The 13,389-nt window shown below is 36.4% G+C and overlaps 1 protein-coding gene across 1 annotated transcript; it reads right to left on the bottom strand.

The window, feature by feature from the left end:
- Positions 1 to 1,935: 1,935 nt before the first annotated feature.
- On the bottom strand, positions 1,936 to 12,800 carry LOC142940916 (nuclear GTPase SLIP-GC-like). The gene is made up of 20 exons (XM_076083119.1): positions 12,723 to 12,800; positions 12,338 to 12,428; positions 11,518 to 11,734; positions 11,194 to 11,421; positions 10,491 to 10,697; positions 10,194 to 10,378; positions 9,854 to 9,947; positions 9,679 to 9,766; positions 9,416 to 9,537; positions 8,939 to 9,112; positions 8,690 to 8,844; positions 8,365 to 8,488; positions 7,983 to 8,091; positions 7,728 to 7,861; positions 7,418 to 7,499; positions 7,197 to 7,275; positions 5,395 to 7,112; positions 4,033 to 4,114; positions 3,832 to 3,910; positions 1,936 to 3,747 (listed from the first exon to the last, which is right to left on the bottom strand). Coding segments are annotated over exons 2-17 (2,058 nt in total). The 5' UTR covers positions 12,397 to 12,428; positions 12,723 to 12,800; the 3' UTR covers positions 1,936 to 3,747; positions 3,832 to 3,910; positions 4,033 to 4,114; positions 5,395 to 7,111.
- Between the last annotated feature and the right edge of the window lie 589 nt (positions 12,801 to 13,389).

Consider the following 13,389-nt stretch of genomic DNA (forward strand, 5'->3'; position numbering starts at 1 on the left):
ATTGATTTATTTAGGGTTATTTAGGACATGGACTGGAGGATCCGATCCAACCGCTGATCTTTTGATTGAAAGACAACCAGCTTTAACTCTGAGCCACAGCACCCAGGTTAGAAATGGTTACAAGTTAAAGTCAGCGCTTATTACAAAATTTGCAAATACATAATCAACTTCTGTGATTACAGTTGTTTTCAATGCTAACACACTAACATGACACATAAAGCACAATTACTGAGACTAACACTGTGAGAGCAAAACCTAAGGTCAAGTCTCCAAAACTCTAAACACATTTTCTGCTTTACATTTAATTTGCAATTCAAAGTGACACTTTTTGTAACACACTACACACAGTTCACTACATGAGACACAGGACTCTCACATAAAGTCACTTGTCTTTCAAAACACTGCCAATCAAAAGCCACAGCCATGGACCAATTGACCAATACATGTGTCACCTGGTCAAACACCTAATAGCTTGATTGTCAACTAATCAATCAGGATGTAAGCGCTATACAGTTATTTTATGATTGCTTAAGCACAGTATTAAAAACAGGACTCATTTTGTCAAAACATAATTGTTCAGTAAATAATGAGAAACCAGATAGGCTGGTTTATTACTATCATCTAGTTCTATCACATTTTTGATATGAATTAACACACTTAAAAAACATTATTTCGCAGTAAGAAAGTTTTGTCCTTGATTGTAAATAATCATCTTAATGATTATTATATACAGTATAGCTAAAAAAGTGAATCTGTTTGTGTGCTGATATTCTTCCTATCGTGTGTACACATCATTTATAACTCCCTGGGATCAACAGCAGATTACTCACCAAAGCACAAAAACAAAGTCATGCAAATAGTTTATCCTGAAGAGAAACTAACCTGAAGGCATACAAGGTCAGCTACTTGTTGAAAAGAAGGTTTACTGGTGGCCTGATATAATGATGCTGATGTTATTGTCTCTGTGAGAAGTTTTTATTTTTCTTGGACAGTAATTAGAAAGGAAGTTATAAGAGTTGTGATAAACCTCTGGACCAAAAAGCAGTATTAATGATGCCCGTCCCTACATGTGTCTGCATGTTCCATGTTCTTGCATCAATAAGTGGCAGTTTGAAGCATGAACAAGCATGAATCCTAAATGAATAACAACACACCTTTACTAAACCTGTTTGTACATGAAGAGCAATCATTATCAGGACAAACTGGTTTGGAGATTTACAGCATCTGGATTGTGGAGATAAGTTTTTTCTACATGTTTAAAATTAGGTGCAAAAACAACATGACTTTTCAATGACAATGTTAATGTCATATCAGTTTATAGACATAATCCTCATAGTTGCTGAGTAAATTAGCCACAAACATGCAGAATTACACATCTTTACACGTTGACACGTTCTGTTTCAAGAGCATTAGGCTCCTGTGTGAACACACCTACTAACAGGTCTTAACTACTATGTTATAATTGATCACACATTTATAATATATATATAGTATTTCTGGTGTGTGTTACTAAACATGCTTGGGAACTGCATGCTTGGGAACAGTGGGGCGACTGTGGATAGCAGGGCCGTCTTTCAGAGGGTCGGCGGTTCAATCCCCGGCTCTGCTAGTCGCATGTCGATGTGTCCTCGAGCAAGACACTTAACCCCAAAATTGCTCCCGTAGTTGTGCCTACGGTGTAGAAATGTGATCTGAATCTGAATTTTAAGTCGCTTTGGATAAAAGCGTCTGCTAAATGACTGTAATGTAATGTAGGTTTGTGTCAGGCAATTTAATTTTAGGGTCAAATCTAAGACGAGAAGTTTTAAGTAAGAAGAATTTGACAAGAACAAAGTTGGAAAATCATTTGTTCATCTCACAATAAAAGCTGATGTTAGTGAGAACATAAAGAAGCTTTTAGATAATTTTACAACATAAACAACAAAGAAGCCAAAGTACATGTGGCACTTTAAAAGTGAACTTTATTGGTCAGTATACCATGTCAAATACATTCAATTAATTTAGAATCAGTGTAGATTAAGAAAAAAATATTTTTAAGTAAATAATGAGAAAACATAGAATGGTTTATTACTATCATCTAGTTCTATCCAATTTTTGATATATGAATTAACACACTTAGAAAACATTATTTTGCAGTAATAAAGTTTTGTCCTTGAACATGAAAGAAAAAAGGTCAGATCATTCTTTGAAAATTCAACATACAGTATGTACTGTGATCAAGGTTCAGGATTTATCACACATTTATAATATATATAGTATTTGTGGTGTGTGTTACTAAAAATGCTTGGGAACTGATGTAGATTTGTTTCAGGCAATTCAATTTTAGGTCAGATCTAAGATGAGAAGTTTTAAGTTTTAGATAATTTTACAACATAGGCTAGGCAAGTTTATTTGTATAGCACATTTCATCAACAAGGCAATTCAAAGTTCGTCACATAAAACCATTAAAAACATCAAAACATAAGGCAAAAGAAAAGGAGATTTAAAAACAATTAAGAACATTGATGAATGAAGAAAAAAATGTTAAATCATGAAATACATACATACAAAGTCTATGCACAGATGCAATGAGACTGCCGCGGCGCGAATTTGCAATGGCGCGACGCGATTGATGCGAATTCGCGTCAAACGGCAAATCGCCCCAAGCGTGTGAGTTGAAATTTTTCAACTTCAGCGAAATATTCGCGTTACGCCCCAGCGCGATAGCCTATCAGCGTTGAGATGCTCCTGTCATCACTGACTTCCTGCCGTTGTTGAATCAGGAAATAAATACTGTAGCCGTCTGTGTTCACCCAGAGCTCTACAATACCACATATCAATAGAGACCGGACCAAACTATGTGTATAAATATTTGTGTAAACCATCCGGTACAAACAATGAATAAATGCTGCCGTATTTACGCCTGTGTGACGTTATGTTGAGTGTTGATGGAGCTGCTACAATGTTAGCTTAGCCTAGCACCATCCGAGCTCCATTGAGAAGACAAGTAGCCTACAAATCGGCATCATTACGTAGTTGTTTCGGAGTCCCTTTTTGTCGGTTTATTGTCGTTAAATCACAGCCAAATCTGTTTATTTTGTGTTCATACAGCTGTAGTAAACAGCGACGTGTGGCTTGCTAGACACAGTGAATACAGCTCGATAAAATCCACGGAGCTCCTCTGGACAATATTATAAACCCAGACAAGACGGCATTTAGTTTCCCGGGATATCTGTGACTTCCACAACACGTACTAAGCAGAAATAGAGGTTATTTTTTCCATGGTTAATGGCGGACAGTTGAACGGCTTTCAGGGCAATAAGCCACGCCCCCTCTTCGGCACGTCCAGCGCGGTTCGCGCGAATGAACACAAATAGTCCCCGGCGAGACCGGTGGCGCGAATGACGCGAATGTGAACACGGCATTAGACCTGTACAGTGTAAACCACAATGTACCTGGTTTGAATCAGACTGGGGACCTTTGCTGCATGAAATCCCGCTCTCACCCCCCACACATTTTCTGTCTGCATCTGATCATTAATCATTCAAAAGCAAAAATGCCCAACAACACATAGAATCTTTATGCATGTCTTTCACAACAAGCTAATTCAAAGTACATATCAAAACAACACTCAAAGAGAACCTGGATAAGATGAGTTGACAAAAATGGTTGAGACCAAATCCAGAGGCCTCACGTCTCTAACCAGCGTGCATGCAGGGCTCTTCAGTTGGTTGTCAGCTGTGCAGCTGCCGGCTGGGCGGACCAGCTCTAGTGTAATAAAAAGCATCGTTAGCATTATTCAGAACAGCTCAATCTGGAGGCATTATGTAGATATTTTAACTACAGTTTTACCAAATTAGTGGTTCTTCGTCTGGGCTTCCCTTTAGTTCTTTGTAGTGTTTCTTCACCATCACAAGCTCCGATGTAACGTCTAAAAAAACATGTTAACATCAAGTTCACTATTAATCACACTATTGGAAATTTGTTGACATATTCATTTCAGTCAATATTTTTAATGATTATCATGTTATTATTTTGCAACGTTGCCTTTACCTGGGATTGAGTCACCATCTGTCTTGAGCGACAGCTCGATTGATTTCTGCACTGTTTTTTCCAGATTGACCAGGATGTATTTCTAAATTAGCATAAAAATCTTGATCACTCACACACAAAATGTGTCTTATAACAATAGCTGAATGTTTGTGAAAGGGCCTGCAGTGTGTTAGTAGCAATAGCAGCATTCAACAAGAGGCATATTCCACTTGATTATATATATGATGACCTAGAATTGTAGATAAAGATAAGCAGCACAACATGTTTTACTATATCCTCATCGTACGACTTATTATAAAATGTTACAAACCATCAAGTCCCTCAGCTGTTTCAACATATCAGCTTTAGCTTCCTGAAACATGACGTTTTTTAACCCAAGTACGTGCTTCACAATAGTGTCCCTCATATTACTCAGCATGCCGTCTCCTTTAATTTGTTTTGAAACTGCAATAAAACAGAAAACTTCTTCTTCTTTGTTTCTGTATTAAATGGTGCTGAGTTTACATTACTCTGAGGCATTTCAGTGTGTTTCAACATTGGTGATATTTCTTTTTACACAGTGGCGCACTGTTACATTAATGTAGCTTCACACAACAGGAGATGCACAGCAACACTGAGTGAAACTAAATTACTGAGACGATTGAGTCAAATTCTCTGTAAGTTTTCCCTCATTGTCGACTGCCATGTCAACACTGAGGGTCAGACTAAATATAAGAATATATTGTTGTTAAGGAATTGGTACACCCACTAGTTCACTGTGATACCACACAGACATCATTTCTACGTCAAAAGTATTCAGTGTCTTGATGTTGTTTGATGACATTGCTGTACTCTCTCTTTAAAAAAAAGAAAAGGTACTTTTTAATGTTTTTTATTACCAGAATAAATTCTGAAATTATTTTGAATTTTCTGGTCTCTGATTATAAAATTAAAATAAAATGTTTACAGTGAAACTGGATTGACCCAACGAGCATCGCAGGGGAGAAACTCTCATGATGCAGTGTGGTCGGTAGTTAAAGGTTTTAGTGGTGACCTGATGTAATGGCCTCTATGATCCCTCTTTTCTTTCTATTTTGTTCAATTATTATTGCATTAAGTTATTATTTTTCTTGCACAGTAATAAGAAAGGAACTATAATTGTGCAAAATGATGCCCGTCCCTATTTAAGGCCCATCTGTGTGTCCGCATGTTCCATGTTCTTGCATCATTAAGTGGCACTTGCATGAACAATGCATGAACAAGCATAATACATTCCACTACCATCAATCGTTAATTAATAACAACACACCTTTACTAAACCTGTTTGTACATGAAGAGCAATCATTATCAGGACAGCCTATCCCAGGGGAAGAGCACTCTTACCTTTAGGAGACTAGAGGACCCCACCAGAGATGAGCAACACTGGACTTTGGTTGGAATGCACAAAATACAAACCAGTTTTATTTGTTTTTTACAGAAAGGAAAAAAAGATTAACAAAAATGAATACCAAAAAATCGATGTAAAAGTTAATACAAAATGTCAAATGTTAAGAGTATGAACCCACCAGAAGTCATCCAAAAAAGGCCAAAAAGCCTCGATCCTTTGCTGTCTCCTATATATACGCTTCTCCTTGGCGCTTCCTGCAACCTCCAGGTCCATATATGGTAGACAACAGATCATTCTCAAATCATTGGACGAAACAGTCCTAATAGTCTTATCACTTCTGACAGACCTACTTTTTAGGGTAAACAACCCCCCCTTTGTGGAAGGTGTGTAGTGGGAACTTGTGATCCATGCAGCTGACTGCCTGCACCTATGTCCTCTTCTTCTGAGACGTTAAGAACTACTTATTGTATATTCTCATGTTCTACGCTTTAAGGATAAAATGTATATATCGGTGTGTCTGTTACACAGATAAAGCACTTCTTATGCTTCTCTAACTTTACGGCCTGAAACAGGATGTTCCAGTACACAGGCCCCATTGAACAGGATGTCTCTCTAACTAACTGATTAGTTTCCTGAGTTTACAGCCTTTCTCTCCTGGTGACTGTCAATCATCCTGTCAGAGTGAGTTCACTAAAAGTTCACTTATTTCATTAGTTTTAACAAACAGTCAACACTACAAGCACGTATGATTATATTTTGGTAAATGATAGAAAGTCACACATTAAATCAAAATCATTGAACCATCCCTAAACAATATGGGATTACATGTAACGAGTATATTGATATCTGAAAATACAACTCTTAGCTTGATAATAAACAATAGATCGTAACTCATCATAGACAATGGAAAGACAATAGAGGATAAACAACTTGTCTGAAATACAAACAACACATTAAGATGGGACCTCCTGTCTGGCTCGAGGTCACAGGGGTCATGTTTCATACATGCCAGTTTAGGTGTGAATCTACAACACGCCTAGAAGACTAAATTGTGTAAGTGTCAGCCAGATGCTCAAACCACAGGATGCTGCCTTAACGCTTTTTGGGGTCTCGCCTCTCGCTCCTCAGGCAGAGAGGTGTTAATCATTTGGTGTATCAATTATTTTAATTGCAGAATAGAGAGATGGGTTTCTAGGGTGTAGTGTGTCTCGGACATTCTTGGTGGACACTTCAACAATAGAAAGAAGGTCAGATCATTCTTTGAAAATTAAACATACAGTACGTACTGTGATCAAGGTTCAGGATTTATGTTAAACACCCATAAAATCATTGGAATGTCAATTAAAATTGGACTAAAAACGTATAGAAATCAAGAAAAAAATGTTAAATCATTAAAACAAAATGTATCTGGGACATCATAGTGGACCGGTCTCTAAGACCTGTACCCCACACACATTTTCTGTCTGCATCTGATCATTAATCATTTAAAAGCAAAAATGTCCTACAAAAGATAGAAAATATAGAATTTCTATGTCTTTCACAACAAGCTAATTCAAAGTACATATCAAAACAACACTCAAAGAGAACCTGGATAAGATGAGTTGACAAAAATGGTTGAGACCAAATCCAGAGGCCTCACGTCTCTAACCAGCGTGCATGCAGGGCTCTTCAGTTGGTTGTCAGCTGTGCAGCTGCCGGGCTGGGCGGAACAGCTCTAGTGTAATAAAAAGCATTGTTAGCATTATCCAGAACAGCTCAATCTGGAGGCATTATGTAGATATTTTAACTACAGTTTTACCAAATTAGTGGTTCTTGATCTGGGCTTCCCTTCAGTTCTTTGTAGTGTTTCTTCACCATCACAAGTTCCAATTCAACGTCTTAAAACAACAACAACATAATGTTAACATCAAGTTCACTATTAATCACAATATTGGAAATTTGTTGACCTATTCATTTCAATCAAATATTTTGAGTAATTTTAGTGATCATCATGTTATTATTTTGTAACGTTGTCTTTACCTGGGATTGAGACACCATCTGTCTTGAGCGACAGCTCGATTGATTCCTGCATTGATTCTTCCAGATTTTTCAGGATGTCATTCTAAATTAGCATAAAAATCTTTATCACTCACAGACAAAATGTGTCTTATAACAATAGCTGAATGTTTGTGAAAGGGCCTGCAGTGTGTTAGTAGTAAAAGCTGCATTCAAAAAGAGGCATATTCCACTTGATTATATATATGATGACCTAGAATTGTAGATAAAGATAAGCAGCACAACATGTTTTACTATATCCTCATCGTACGACTTATTATAAAATGTTACAAACCATCAAGTCCCTCAGCTGTTTCAACATAACAGCTTTAGCTTTCTGAAACATGACGTTTTTTGGATCAAGTACGTGCTTCTCCATAGTTTTTCTCATTTTATTCAGCATGTCCGTTCCCTCAATTTGTTTTGCTTCTACAATAAAACAGAAAACATTCGTCAATTAAATGTTATTATAATTACATTCTGCACAATTATGATGAATAATGTGCATCTTTACAGTGTCAGGTTTTATATGTGATGATCTTTATCGTACCGTCATAGCATTTCTGCATGTTTGTCTCAATTGTTGTCGTCAGACTGCTGTAGATTGTTTTCTTACGGTCACAGATGATTTTGTTGAGTTTTGTCTTAATCTGTTCTTCCTAAGAGAGAGAATATGAATCGTAGATCCACATATTTTAGATAAAATCAAGGTAATATACAAATAAGGCTCATCATTTTTCAAAGGGCGTCTCCAGTTGTAACTGACATTGACTGTATTGATAGACTTCTTCATATTCAGTGTATATATGTTAACAGCTAAAAACATCTATATTTCATTTATTCTCTAATGTTTAGTCTTCATGTCTGCTGAAGCCTTTCTGACCTGGACTAATAGCTTAATAAAGATTAACGGTACTATTCTCCTCTTTTACCTCTGTAATGAGAAATATCAATTGCAGTTCGACATCTTTGTACTCTGTCTTCTCTTTCATCATCTTCGTGTCAAGTGAAAATGAATTGAGGACTCCGCTGAAAGGTCCACATTTTCCTTCATTTCTGAAACATGTTAACAAGTTGAAATGTTTCATAAATGCATCATTGACAAGTTTGTATTTCAATAATGTAATTTGTATGTATGCATTATATCTCATAACTTGTATAACTGTATAATGTACAATTTGTTATTTCTAGACATTCTCCATAGTTTGTACAATTAGCCTGCTCAGGGTTTTATGTCTTTATTAAGTAATTTCTTACGGGAAGGTCTTCTTGAATTCCTCATCAATGCTCTCAGTCAGGCATGAAGATAACTTCATATTGAGGTTTATTTGTTTCCCCTTTGTTGTCTTGTGTATGCCATCATGTTGTACTATACACTTCAGTGTCTTGTGGAAACCCCTACCTGACTTATTCTGAAACAAAACAGAAAAAACAGAAACATTTTTAAGACATTCATATAAAGTGCAAAATCCGTTGTAATGATGTTGTAATAATTCAAATACGTACAGGATGTATCACAGACTTCAAGGCTTTTTCACATGAACTTTTAGATTTTTCAACCCCCTCACTGAGGCACTTTTCAAAAGCCTGATTAGTCTCTTCCATTGGTTTCCTGACTTTATCAAGTTCATTCCTCATCTTTTGTTGAAGGACTTTGTACACAGCTGTCTTTGTGTCAGCCTGAAATCAACAACAACACATTCAGTATTCAAAGCAGTGAAACCATTCTGTTACTTGACTGAGTTTTCTTGAGTTATTCACATTTATACAAACTGTTGTTGATTTTGAGTGAGACCACCCTTTAATTACTGTCGTTATGCAGCCTCTCTGAAGCAACACGAAATCAGGAAACTTTATTGATAAAATATATGTATGGATGACATTACATGTAAGTAGTCTGTCTTTGACTTTATGTTTTCACATTATTTTCTGTCAATATTAATGATTAAAGACAAAGAAAGAGATTTTATTTCTTGATCTTACCCCTCCTCTACGGCTGGCCCCTTGAATCAGAGAGAGAATCCCACGAGCTCCAGACACATAGTTTAACGTCTCTGAGTGACAGTCATTGAGATCCTGCAGAAATTTCTGAAGTTTGGGTATTTCTGTAAAAAAAATGTAGTTTGCATCTTACATAGTTACAAAACATACTTACATTTTATTGCCATAATCCAAATAGTCATTCTTGTTTGTTTTGTTAAAGTAAAGTAAATCTAAATGTGCTCATATATGAAGACTTCACCTACCAGTGTCGTCTGGATCTAGACGTTTCTGTTTTAGAAACTCTTTGGAGCTCACTGTGAACACTTTTAGACTTCCATCACTGAAATGTTTCTGAAAAGAAAACGTTTTGGTTTTAAGGAATGCTTAGAGTCGTAGACAATCTTTATGTTATACTTTCTGTCAGTCTATAAAACTCACCTTAACCTCCTTTAGTTTGCTGAATTCTCCTCTCACTTCTTTCTTGGCTCGATCGTTTTTTTTCAATATCAAAGCACGAACACCAGCTGCTGAACTAAATGAAAATATTTGCATTATTTTGCACCTCAAACAGTTTTTGGAGAACTGAAACCTCAAATTCCAACTTTTTTTGCATCGAGAATAAAAGTCTAAATGATCTCTTTTAAACCTGCAGCTGTAACTATCGAATCCACCATTTATACTGAAACGTGCATCACTTTAATTTACAGGTCCGTGATCTAATAGGAAGTTTTCTTTTAACATATATGTATATGTACTGTTGGCATCTTAAATCACTTACTGCTCTTTTGAATCGTCTGAATCTTCCGTGAGGTCAGACTTGGTGCAGATAAAGTGAATGTGCTGACACTGGCCACCATTTCCCATGAAGCTAGAGGCACTTTCCAGGATCTCCCAGGCTTCTCGCTCTGATGCAACTCGATTCATTTCAGTCACGATCCACACAGTGGAACAACTTCCAACGACCTGAAGGGACATGACAGCAAGTTAATTATGATGGTCATCAGTACTTTGTAATATCATGATGTCACAGTTTAACACAGTAATACACTAAACAGCACTGCATGTGATGAATTACCGTTTTCCACATCTTGTCCCTGCTCTTGTTACGATCCCCATTTCCAGGAAGATCCACAAGTGTGACGTGCTTCAGAAGATCATTATTTGGCACCTTGATAGTCACACACTTCACTAGTGGCCAATACCAACTCTTTACTTCTTCACCTTCTCCATCTTTTGGGTCGCTTCTTGTGTATCTGACTAATTTTGCAGATAGCTCTTTAGCCTGCAATAAATAATAAAATGAGATTAATGCAACGTAAGAATATTTCATTCATATGCACAGACCCCAACTTCAAACTGCTTTACAAATTGTACAAAAGAATTAAAACAAGAAAATATATAAAATAAGAGCAATTAAATTACCCCATCATTGAAACAACAAAAGCAGTGTTGAGATTTAATAATACAAGATGTCATTTAATGCTAATGTAAAATGTTTGGGCACAAAGATGGAGGAAAAATCCTGATTGGATGTTGTTAAAACAGTTATATAAATATATTTATCTACCGGTAGACAAACTTCTTCATGATTTTTCTATAAAGGGGACATTTTCTATGGGTTTGTAGTTTTCGAGGACAGGTGCATCAAGGCTCTGTTTTTAAATTTCACATACTGATTTTACTTTTACATTTGTACATAAACCTCAATAACATTTCCCTCTGTCAGACAGACAAGAAGGCTTCTTATGAAGTGATACAAGATTTTTACTCTTACTCACTGTTTTTACTGTCAAAATCTTCCTCTTGGAAAGGAGAAATTCTGGGATCTCTTTGAAATATCTGTCATTCATGAGGTCATCAACAGATTTGATTTTCCAGTCTTCTCCATACAGCGCTGACAGCTTGTCATCTATGTCCCGACAATCATCGTCACTTTCCTGATCACTTTCCTGATCCGCATTATCCCCAAGGAAATTTTTAGAGAACCACAACTCATCTTTCCACTCCTAAATAGAATTTAAAAAATACCTTTAACTTCGTTAAATCATATGGCATACATTTGGCATAGTTTCACGTAAACAAACATATTCAGCTCATTTTACCTCTTTTGTAATGAACTCAATGTTTGCCTCATACTTTGAGTTCTGCATGTTAGCCTCCACTTTAATCATGACTGAGGTACATGCTCTGATGTCTCCAGAGGGCAGGAGATCCTTCTCTCCAATGACGGCATTTATCAAAGAGCTCTTTCCAGCCCCGGTTCTGCCAAAGACACCAACCACCTCCCTCTTGTCCGTCTTCAAATCACTGATTTTTTTCCTGTTGTATAAGAGTTTATGTGCGGGTTAATTAATTTGTTTCAAAACATAAAAACACTGATAGAATGTGTCAAAGTCAGAAAGAGATCCGTCTATGAACAGCCCTCTTCAGCATATTGTACTATCTTCAGTAGAAGTCATTTACTGTACATTTTGGGTAAATTAAGACTTTTTTTTCAAACAGAACTAGAATTAACGCCTCACGACTGAATCCCTCAGACAAACAGTCAAGTTGCAGTTTGCATCCATGTCTTTCCAAATTGTCATCACTTCATCATTTTATCCTATTAGACATTTGTGTGGAATTGTCATAATTAACTGAATTCTTCAGTTATGATCAAAAATGTGTTTTGTGAGGTCACAGTGACCTTGACCTGTGACCACCAAATTGTAATCAGTTCATCCTTGAGTCCAAAACAAATTCCTTCGAGACGTTGGTGAGAAATGGACATACGTACGTACGTACGTACGGACGGACAAACCCATGATGTCTGGCTCAACACTATCAGTCTTAAATCTCTTAGTGAAACTGGCCTCTGGTCAGCAGTGGAACCAGGCCCGTATAACATATTAATATGGAAACTTTAATAAACTTTATACTTACTTCAGGAAGTTGTTGAGCTTGTTGTCTTGGGGAGGTATTTTCAGACTGACACATCTCATGATGTTTTTCACATCAGACAGTATGATTTCTTCTGTCAGAGTGAAAGTAAAGAACTGTTCAGCAGGAACCATGAACCAGTGTATCAAGTAAGCGGTAATGCACAATGAGGAGAGCGTGAGAGGGACTTTCTCTGCCAGGTCCATGTAGGATAAGATTGATAAGATGACAAGATTGCATATGGCAGCAAATGAGAGTATTTTTTGTGGCCAAGCTATAGAAACACACATTTGCTATGTAAGTAAGCTAAGTAAAAATGTTATTACATAAAAAAGTTAACCCTATAGTAAGTTGTAGGTTGCCATTGTTTGTAAAGTATTATAAATACCTGAGTCTGATCCTGGTTTGATGACAAGTCGTTGTTTTCTAGTTGGTGATTGACGTTGGCTGGACTCATCCTGAAGATCTGACTTTCTCTTTACTTTTTGGATATTTTTAGTTGGAAAAAAAAAAGCAGAAAGAAAGGTTTGTTGCATCTGCCTCTCACAATATTAAAACATGGTCTCGATATCGTTTCTTAGTCAAAGTAAGATATTACCTCCTCAAAAAACTTCAATGAACACTACATGTAACCAATAAGATAAAGTGTGTCTCACCTTTATCACTTGTGTCACTGGTGGACGGACAAACCTGAGGGTGAACATGAACATTTGTGTCTTAAATCAATACTAAGTGTAACATGTAAAAGTTTGAATAGACAATGAAAACATGATCTATATAATTATAATAAATGCCTTATGATACCTGAGTGCTTAAACTTTATTCAACTTACTTGAGCAGATGAATCAACTGTTTCTGGATTTGCTGTGTTTTGTTCCTTTTAGACATGAAAGACAATAGTTGCAAATCCATAATAGTAAATAAATGCTAAAATTCTAGCACATGCTATTATTGTTAATGAGTTATTATTATCAATTATGTGTCATGAAAACAGAAGTCTGTGCTCTTGTAAATTGTAAATACAGTATTTGTGTAAATTGTGTTCACAGTACAGA

Source organism: Anarhichas minor, unplaced genomic scaffold, assembly GCF_050575085.1.
Source record: "Anarhichas minor isolate MPS153535 unplaced genomic scaffold, ASM5057508v1 ptg000120l, whole genome shotgun sequence".
Classification (NCBI taxonomy): domain Eukaryota; kingdom Metazoa; phylum Chordata; class Actinopteri; order Perciformes; family Anarhichadidae; genus Anarhichas; species Anarhichas minor.

What these genes read in the sequence shown, in the direction of transcription:
- LOC142940916 (XM_076083119.1), bottom strand. Translation starts at nt 12,396, where the DNA reads ATGAGATGTGTCAGTCTGAAAATACCTCCCCAAGACAACAAGCTCAAC. An exon ending in GGGACAAGATGTGGAAAACG is followed by an intron (nt 10,379 to 10,490) that starts GTAATTCATCAC and finishes ATGTCCCTTCAG; the next exon opens with GTCGTTGGAAGTTGTTCCAC. An exon ending in CATGCAGAAATGCTATGACG is followed by an intron (nt 7,862 to 7,982) that starts GTACGATAAAGA and finishes GTTTTATTGTAG; the next exon opens with AAGCAAAACAAATTGAGGGA.